At 33.7% G+C, this 10,460-nt stretch overlaps 2 protein-coding genes across 3 annotated transcripts; one reads left to right on the top strand and one right to left on the bottom strand.

The window, feature by feature from the left end:
- Positions 1-2,485: 2,485 nt before the first annotated feature.
- Bm17285 (Uncharacterized protein) lies at positions 2,486-5,065 on the bottom strand (the record flags this gene model as incomplete). 2 transcript variants are annotated; one of them, XM_043083082.1, is made up of 6 exons in its annotated part: positions 2,486-2,713; positions 3,259-3,505; positions 3,793-3,834; positions 4,059-4,222; positions 4,432-4,627; positions 4,899-5,065. In XM_043083082.1, the coding sequence occupies 6 exons, from the start codon at positions 5,063-5,065 to the stop codon at positions 2,486-2,488; spliced, it is 1,044 nt and encodes a 347-aa protein (XP_042939016.1). The 2 variants fall into 2 exon arrangements, with proteins under 2 accessions (XP_042939016.1, XP_042939017.1); XM_043083083.1 differs by lacking the exon at positions 4,899-5,065 and having other exon boundaries at positions 4,432-4,527.
- Positions 5,066-9,494: 4,429 nt separating this feature from the next.
- Bm614 (SD27140p, putative) lies at positions 9,495-10,247 on the top strand (the record flags this gene model as incomplete). Its single annotated transcript, XM_001902940.2, has 2 exons — positions 9,495-10,102; positions 10,181-10,247. 2 exons carry the CDS (start codon positions 9,495-9,497, stop codon positions 10,245-10,247), a joined length of 675 nt encoding a protein of 224 aa, XP_001902975.2.
- Between the last annotated feature and the right edge of the window lie 213 nt (positions 10,248-10,460).

The following is a 10,460-nucleotide window of genomic DNA, read 5'->3' as shown; positions in this document are numbered from 1 at the left end:
AATTGTGACAAACTCAAATCAGTAGGTAAACATGGGATTATTAATTAGATAAAAATGACAAAGAAATCACATGAGAAATGAATCTATGATGAACCTAAGAATATCGCATGTTACAATAAAACATTATGATTAATGTTTCGCGATATAAACTGCCTATTCTACAATCAAGATAAATCCTTTAGATTCCTGTTTGTTCCTGGTCCTTGACAAAACCTTTCAAGACAAAAAAAATTCACGACACCGTGCTTGTAATTGGATAACATGGAAAGCACCTATATGAAGAAAAAAAATTAGGCAGTGAAAACATAAAATGTTTCCTTTTATTGGCAAGTTATTTTGTCGCATACCCTTTTCTGAGAAAGTTAAGAGAACCCATTATTCCTCCGCTCAGAACTTCGATTATTCTTTGAAGAAAAAGTGAAATTCGACATTCGTTATCCAATAACCTCTATACAAAAGGTACAAGAATTTCTTATCTCACTACATTAGGTTTTAAATTTTTGGTTCTCGTTTTTTTTTTAATTCAACTTTGATTTCAGATAAAGAAGAAACCCTCTTCTCTAGAGCTATATGGAATCTTAGTTTGATCGTTTGAACTTCTTCCGTGTCTTTCTGTTCACTATTAAAGGCAACTTCTAAATTATTTTCTATTATTTATAATGAATTAATTCTTCAGGAACTGTGGTTGATTTACTAACCAACAACCGTTGTTACTCTTTTTGTTAATGCACTTCATTTGAAATTTGAACCGGCAATTTACTTTTCATACAGATGTTTACTTTTTTTTCTACATTCATCTTTCTAAGGTGCAGTGTTTTGTTAACTTTTAACATCGAAGTACTCGCGCCTTCTTTTAGACAGGATATTAAGCAACTGGCTTGAAATGCATAGAACATCAAAGCTATTCCAAAATTTCTTCATATTTTCAGTTGCCATCAGATATCGGTAGTTGCATTTGCGATAAATCTACTTCCCTGATTATGTATTGCCTGCATATTGATTTAGATGCTGAACTGCTAGCATACTTTAACTTCACGTCCTTCATTTAATAAATTTAAAATACCTTCCTCTTCTCAGCTAACTCAGTTCATATTTGTCTTCGCTTTTCTTTGTCGGGCTCATAGTATTCTGAATATATTTCAGCCAGTTATTATTCACTGTTTCGAAAATCCAATAAATTATTCAAGGCGCCTTTACCTTTTTTTCTGGCTATTTTCTTAGTAATTGTTGATTTCTGGTGCTAAATCCAATTCCTTTTCTACTTGATGAAAAAAACTTTCTAATCTTTTTTCTGTCGCGGATTTTAACATCGCAAAGCACTAAATAAATGTTAATAATGCTTAACATAACAATCCATTGATGTCTTTTACAATTCAATTAACTTTTGATCTTATATCAATTCATATACTAGGAGCATCTATCATGTAATGTCTATTACAACTCATTATAGTAGCCACTTGTCATAATGTCTAGACAACCACCGTGCTTTCTTTTGTGATACCCATTGTAAACCTCTTGTTAAAGTAACTTATTATCATGTCAAGACAATTTATCCTTTGTACAAAATGTCTAATTATAAACCACTCCCACACCTTAACACATATAATGTAACATAATAATTGCTATATAAGGGTTAGCTTGTTAAAGATTTGAGTATATGTGTAATTTATTACCAAGAACTGACGATTCCAATTTCAATTGTTCTCTATCAACGTATTGCCTATTACTTCTGCTAATAAAGAAATTTGGTATTTTTCGGTTACCTCACGTATTTACATTTACATCCAACAATCTCCCTGCGATCAAAAACCTCTTCCAAAATTAATTAAACGATCAAATCTTCCACAACAAAAATTTGCTTCCACGACATTTTCCGTCTTTTTATTCTGATTTTTTTAATATCGGTTGCTCACCCTTCATTAGAGTAATAGACGTGTTCTAGCTTATGGCATCAGAATTTGTCATGAAAGTTTCGTTTTTGTTTGATGAGAATTTCTTTCGAATGTACGGAAAAGCAATTAAAAAAATGCAACTTATTAAAAACTGTGCCATATCCAATGTGATCTTCCGTTCTGTCCCTTGCAATAGGACTTGCCTATGCCATATTGGTGTATCAACATAGACCCTTCACAAATCTTCGTTCGCGAAACTATGATGTCCTTCATTTAAGACTCAAATTTCACAAAAGCTGTGAATGATTAAGAAAAACCAGATAATATAAAATGTAACGAAAAATATTTTAGCAGAAACGTTTCCAAAAATCATCCTGAGATTTGATACAATTCTCGTCGAATTTATAGGAAATGCGTAATAAACTGAAACTGATTTTATTTCTCCAGAATCCAAAAAAAATTTCAAAATTGATCAGAAATTTAGAACAAGTTTCAATATATAATCGATCAATTCTCCAGAATCCAAAAAAAAATTCCAAAATTGATCAGAAATTTAGAACAAGTTTCAATATATAATCGATCAATTACAAGATTCATCGGTTATAGCATGTGTGCACTATGTAGAAAGTTTCAGCAAAATTTAAAGTTTGTGAATACTGAAATTGGAGCAGTGGTAGTGACTGGATATTTTGTTGTCGACGGGTTTCCATTTCTAAACGCTCCATACTAACAGACAGTTGATTGGCGGGCACCTCAAGGCTTCCATGATTTATCTGTTGTTGTTCGATTTTCACCAATTCTGTCCAATCTGATATTTGCGACTACAAACAAATTCGGATAAATATTTCTAAAACAGTGGATATTTGATGATCAACAAATTAATATCGATAAGGAATAATTATCAGCAGCGAAATGACATTCAGAAACTGCTTACTAATGAGTAATTGAAAACCAATAAGTTGTTACAATGTTTTGTTCTCTGAATTTTATTAAGGAATTAATAAAACTATAGCAGCTTTCAAGTGGAAGCAAAACAGTCCTAATTAATTTGAAACGAAAACTCTAAATGCTACGGATACTTAATATTCTAAATAGTCGCAAATAATCAACTCAGTAATATTGATAAAGAACCGCTTAAAACTGGAAGTAACCTGAATAAAATCGGTTCTTTTCCTTCCATGAAGGACCAGTGTGATCAATACCTTATCATTAAAAAAATTTTTAAAAAAATAAAAAAGCCTAGAAGTCTAAAAATGAAGCCAAGAATTAAATAAGATCCAACTTAATATCCTAAACCGAGAATGCTAACTTCATCGTAAAAACTTCGATAAAAGAATTTTTCAATAATCGGAAAATACCACAACACCTGTAGAGGTTGAAGAAAATGCTTATAAATATTTAATATCAATTCCGGATTCATTCTACGAAGCGCCAATTCCTGAGCAAATATGAAAACAGACAAATAGTACTGCAATCCATCACTGAGATATGAATAACGTATACTGACCATATCACCCCAGAAAAAACCAAGTTCTCTACGAAACACCTCATACTTAAGCTTGGAACGAAACAAGTCAATAATCCATGCCAGAAGTTGTGCCTCGAATTTTAATCTGAAATAAAGCGACAGTTTTAAAAGTTATATTTCATGATTTCGGATGTTTATTTGCTTGCTTGGTTTTCAAATAAAACCGGCGCATCAATTGTGTGTGAATCACGTGCTGATCGCTCTTTTATGGTATCAAATAAAAGCGGAATGCCAAAAATGTTCAACTGCAGCTTTCTCCAATCAGCTACAATGAAATGATTTACACTATCACATCGAAAAATAAAGAAATAAATAAACAGGAATACCTATTCCTTCGTGTAACTCTGCAAAGTTGAAAAAAACGAAACTTACGATTTTTCATCATAAATGTTGATTTTGTGAAAATTTTTCCTCCTGAAAGGAAACAATGATAAGAATGATGCTTAAGAAATTAGAAATTTTCATCGAAAAATATACAAATGTAGTATTTTGAAATCTAATAAGAATTAAGAAACAAAAAAAAAAAAAAAAAAAAAAAAAAACAAGAATGGTAATAGTTCTTATTTTCCTTAATTTACAATGTATGATAATTTCTTATAAAGTATGATGCATTATATTTCTGGTTTGTGATAACTCACTGTATTTCGTCCTTTTGAATCATGCCGAACAACTTTCGGATGACAAGTACTTGTGCTACTGGTTCAAATTTCGACAAAAATAGTTTGAAAGTATCCATGCATATCACCCGCACTGTACATAAGGTGTATTCTTCACAGCATATTAAGAAATTAGCGAGAAATTCCTGCAATCAGAAATAGCTGAACAAATGGAATTCGAAAGGATATTATCCAACTACCTTTTCTCAACGATATATTTGTGTCTCCCACCTCCCAAAATTAAGAATCAGATGTATCCGTGTATTTTTCAAGATCTTCGAGGCTATACATAATTCTAAATCACTTTCAACATTGAATTGAAACTTATCAAATAATATTATTTCTTGAACCATACTAAGAAGAACGTCCACTGGTTTCGTCCTATTGACTCATTTTCGACAGAAACCAAACAATTTCGCAGCACTAGTACTACGTAACCAATGTTGAACATATTTGAAGTTGAAATATGCAGCGAATAGCAAAGTGGACCAACCGCAAGTTTCAGATAATATTCAGGTGAAAATACTTGTGGAAGTGGATAAAACTTTGATCTGAAAATCGACCTATATCTAGACTTATCTAAGACACAAAATTTGTTATTCTGACAGATCTCATGTTTTTTATTTTCTTATTCTTACAGTTCTCACTTATTACAGTAACAGAGAAAAAGGAAAGTGTACAATTGAAATTAGTTATCAGAAGCAATACAGAGATCTGGATCACTAAAGTTCCAGAGTTAAATTCGGCATGAAAGATAATAAAAACGATTATAAGATGACTGGTCATTTATTTTGAGTGTCACAATTTTTACAAAACACTTACTTCAAAGAATTAACTAAAATAAGTGTATTGAGTGGCAGTTGCCGGTTAGAAAATTTGTAAATTTCATCCAATTTCATAATAAATGCTTCCATATAATGACTTTGGATATGAGTGCATGATAACACTTTATCGAACAGCTCATCCAGTAGTTCGTAATTTTTGCTCATTGATAAACTATTAAACAGGAATTATCGAGCAAATGATATCATTAACAATTACTTTGCTAACAAAGAAATACCAAAATAGACTAAAATAAATGTAATAAAATAAAACAGTACTAAAATGATAAAATATAAAACAATCTGTTCAATAATAATAACTGGTAAAGCTGTACGTGACCCAAAATCTTCGAGTTCTGCAAAAGTAAGCGGTTGAAAACTTACGTGAATTCTAAAAATTATTTAATATATATCTAGTGATTTCGTTTCCTCCAACCTCGATGTCCCAATCCTTAACGACAATGAACTGAAAGAATTTTTCTCATACAAACCAATGCCAAAGAGAAACTTAACTATTGGTTCGAATATTCTCACGGAAAAATGACTAGTTTCGAAAAAGAACCCAAGGAGGACATTCTTTCCTAAAAGATGTAGGTACAATAGTTCCCCATGAGGGAGAGATTGCGTTGGTCAATGAACCTATAAAAGAAATTAAATAGCCAGGATAAAGAAGGGATGATGGAGAAGCAAAACTGTCTCAATAGAATTACGGACAAGGAAAAATTCTCAAAGACCAGTGAATATACGAAGGAATTCTTCACCAACAATGTTCGACAAATCAGTTCAGAGTGTCGATGAACAAAGAATTTGTTTCTCGGCGAAGTAGAAAAGATAAAAAGGTACTCAACCATCCTAGAAGCATTCAGATCATTCAAAAACTTGAAATCTCGTGAATTTCCAATTAATTTAAAAAATATATCAAATAAAATTGGATTAATCCATAATACTAAAAGTTGTCTTAATTAAACATTTAAAGAAATATAAAATTGTTTCAAAATACATTTCATGTAAGCAATCTCATTAATCCAACACTCATCCCGTTTTGGTTGAGCTTATCCGCTGTAGAACAAAGGGTACGCACATTGTTTAACATGTCAACCAAATTTGATTGTAATATCGAAGTACTGTAAAAATTTCCTGATCTAATATTCATTCTTATAAGAAACTGATAATATTAAAACCCATCTTTTGCTATATAAAGAGAAACGATCATCTGATAGCTCTTTACTCATGCATAATCATGCGCTTGTTACAAGTCAATACCCATTATATAAGAATTGGAACTCTTTGTCTTGTCAATTTTCTGTGCCAGCAAGTTATGATTTTGGCTTCTCTCTCTCACTTATTTAATTTCTTTAAATTCCCCATTAATTTATTCATTTTTTATCTCATATTTGCAGACAAATACTACAAACTTATAAACATATTCTCGGTATAGATTGGTATCGTAGTTATTAGCGAATAAAATCATTATAATAAATCTTTCACTCAATGCATTCGCCTTTACCAACTACAATAACAGTTTAGAAAGCTGTTGAGCATATGAAAGTCCAATTCGACTCTAAGCTCTAAGCTGCAAGGCTCAAAGACCACAAATTTCACGATAAACACTTCATGTTTTCTTCGTTTACTGGCCCTCCTTTAGCTAAAGAAATCGGGATGCAGTTTCTTTTTGACGAGTGTAGTTCTTTTTTTGGAGGAATCAGCTGTTATTTTTTTTTTTTTTTTTTTTTCATTACACCATTTTTCATTACTCGGAAAGGAAAAATCCTCTGATTAAATCCGGGAATTTTATTGGTCCACGATATAAGACATGTTTAAGCTTTTCATCTTTTTAAAGTGAGCTTATGGATTATAAAAGATTCCTAATTTTGTTATGGTATTAGTACTTCGTAATGAGGTAAGTAATGAATAACATCATTCTTATTCATATCAGAAGACATTTCTTTAATTATGTTGATTTTGTAGCTGTTCCTGCATTCTAAGAAGCTAAGAAAAAATATCATACCTAAAAAGCTGAGAATCGATTCAGAGTTGATTTAATCAATCAAAATAATGATTAACTTTTGAGATTTTCTATGGACAAAAGACTAAATATATTGTTGTCCCTTAGTGGTATTTTGTTTAAATTGTTCTAATGCATTTTTCAGATGTTCGTTAACATAGTTACTGGATTCCAGATATTCGCCCTCATTGCCAATTGCGTTATGACTTGATTACTCTGATGATGATCAAAGTATAGAGTATACGACACATTTTCCTTAACTATCATTTTCAATTTTTTTGTATTCATATAGTATATTGATGATAGGTATTGGGATGGTATTCTTTCGAATTGCATTTGTTCAGCTATTTTTGATTGTAGGAATTTCTCGCTAATTTCATAATATGCTGTGAAGAATGCACCTTATGTTAGGAATGCGAGTGATATGCGTGTGTAAAAACAAATTTAGAATTTCTTTCTTACTGCCCTGTTTCCTTGCGAAACAAAGTCGTTTTCCTTTCTTGATAGTTCACATCGCTGACTTCTTTGTCTTCGATACTGGTACATTCTCGAACCTGTGCTGATTCCGTTCTGTGTACGTGTACTGTGGGAGTCTTCAATCAATTAACTTTGCACATAAATGACAAAATTTACAAAATTCCTTTGGCTTACGGACATATATCGTCCTCCGACGACTACAAACTTGGCAATTTTTCAATTCGCTCGATTATCATTTGGTATGATCTGTAGCCCGCTTCTCCTGGCAACAGTCATACGATATGCTCTCCAAAAAATGAACACTTCTCTGGCTAGAGAGCTTGAATGAAATATGCACGTTGATAATATTCTACTAACAGCTCAAAATCTCAAAGAAGCTCATCACAAATACGAATTAACGAAGCAGTACTTTGCTTCAATTAAAATGAACCTAAGGCAACTTAAATCAACAAAGAAGATTTCAACAATTCACTACCCAACGAAAATCTCGTCCCAACCACAACAGTAAAATTGTTAGGAATATCATGGAACACAAGTACGGACCAAATAATTCTGGAACTGAAAGAATTACCAAAAGCAACAACAAAGAGAACCATCCTATCCGTAGTGATAAGCTTATTTGATCCATTAAGATGGATTTCTCTTATTCTCATATCATTTAAGACCTTCCTCCAAGAACTATGGCGAGATAAACTATCTTGAGACGAACCTCTTAGCGTTGAATGATTATCCGAATGGAACAAACGCTCCCAGACATGGACGCAGGAAACATTCCCACTCATGCGACATATTAAAATAAAAGAAACTAGCTCGATACACATCTTCGCAGACGCTTCGTCTAAAGCATATAGGGTCGTAGCATAGTTGCTGATTCCCGGTCAAACTGCAGAATTATGGCTGGCTAAAACACGTCTCGCATCACTAAAGGCCATCACTATTCCCAGGTTAGAACTATTAGCCATACTAATTGCAACTTCGAAAGGAACTTCAAAGGAAAAATCTACCAGTAACGGTGTGGAGCGACTCTCAAATAGTCCATTGTTGACTATTCAGTCTAGCACACAATCAAGATTCGTAGAAAACCGCTTAAAAGAATGCAGGCAAGTGAACGTATCCTTTCAACATGTATCGATAAGGGAAAATCCAGCTGATAGCTTGTCCAGGAGGATGTCTCCCGGAGAATTAAAAACTGCCTGTGGTGAAATGGACCAACATGGCTATAAAATGGAGAAAGCATACCAACCTGAACCCCTCCTATATAAAGTTTATCAAAGGATAATAATGAAACACAAGCTCAAGAGGACCAAGAAAGTATAATGATGACAACAGCGCAAACAGTTTAGAACACCAATTATCCACTTTCAACATTGCTGGACATACAAAAATTTGGTTCTTGGAAAAGTCTAATCAGTACTGTCAGTTAAGTTTATCGCGATATTGATAGAATGCTTAAGAAGAAAGAGCTCATTTCATGCGAATATTGGCAGAAAGCAATAAATTTTGTCATTCAGAAAGACCAGCAACTACTAGCAAACTATAATCAGCACGTTACGCAAACAGATAAAACAGGGATTATACGACATGTTTCTCGCATGGAAAACATGAGCAACATCGAGAACCATCAAGCTTTATTGGATAGACATTCACCCATAGTATCATTGCTAATATTCGACTTCCATAATGACGCATTGCATGCTGGTCCAAGTATTAATTTGACAAAATTTAGATATTTCAAGGAAGAAGATTTTCTTCTTCCTTGAAATATCTAAAAATATCTAAATCTCGTATTTTACATAACTGCCAACGTTATAAACGGTGGAGAGCTCATCCATTTTCTCTACCCAAATTTTTACCGTTTCCAATAACACGCATCATCCACGCACGAGCCTTTCAACATACAGGATTGGATTATCTGGTACCTATACAGGTACGAAGAACTGACACAATAGAAAAAAGATGGATTCTACTCCTAACATGCTTTGTAACCAGGGCAGTTCACATCCTCGAAATAACCGACGATTTATCAAGTATTGGCTGCCTTCAAGCACTTAGACGATTCTTGGCCCGAAAAGGATATCCATCCTCGCTGCACAGAGTGATCAAGGCACCTAAATCATGCACGTTCACGGAGCCTTGCTCAACGAACTGGACAAATTACGTCAAGAACCAAAAGTACAAGCGTTTTTAAGGCCTTTAAATATAGAATGGAAGCATACTGTCCCATACGCACCTTGGGCTAGAGGATTATATGAAAGAAGATTAATTTCAATCTTCAAAATTATATTTCGAGTAGCGGTCGGGAAATATCTCCTAGACAGCTCAAAAATGACTAAAGTGGCGATAGAAATTGAAGCAATAATGAATTCTCGTTCTTTGATTGTAATTGATGACGAGAATATGCAGCCACTACGACCTATAGATTTTCTCAGCTCACAAGGATACGCAATGTCTCCACTACTAACGAGAAGAATCATCCAAGATTCGCATAATCGAGGTTACCTGTTGAACTACTGGAAAGAAGATGCAATAATAGCAGATAAATTCTGGGAAAAGTGGCAAACCAAATACCTTCAAACACTACGAGACCGCAAACAAAGAGAGCACAAGGGAACACACGCGCAGACGCATTCTATAAGTGAGAGAGATTGTCGTGGTGCACACAGGAGCAGTACCCAGAGGATGTTGGCCTCTGGCGAGCATCACCAAGTTAATAGTACAAGCCGGTAATATTCGAGCGGTCTAACTTAAAATGTCCGGTGGAAACATTTAGAAAAGACCATTGAACCACCTCTACCCTTTAGAGCTGAGCATCAGTCAAAACAAATAATACCAAGTCGTGGACCCGAATATCGAACTAGAAGATTATGAAGATATCCATCCGTCCTCGATTCCGCGGAAGGAAAACAATGCCAAAGAGCTAAGAGCAGACTGATAACAAGTCCAGTCATTTTGTTTGCTATTTTTCTCGAGTCGGGAGTGTCGCCACAATGGCGATTCTATAACGTAGTGAACAAAGACTATTGTTGTAAGTGATTTTAATCTACTTTGTAACCTTAGCATCCATAAAATCCCTTCCAATTT

The sequence above is a fragment of the Brugia malayi genome (genome assembly GCF_000002995.4).
Source record: "Brugia malayi strain FR3 genome assembly, contig: Bm_227, whole genome shotgun sequence".
Classification (NCBI taxonomy): Eukaryota; Metazoa; Nematoda; class Chromadorea; order Rhabditida; family Onchocercidae; genus Brugia; species Brugia malayi.
Note: the sequence above shows the minus strand (reverse complement) of the source record. Positions and strands in the feature narration are given on the sequence as shown.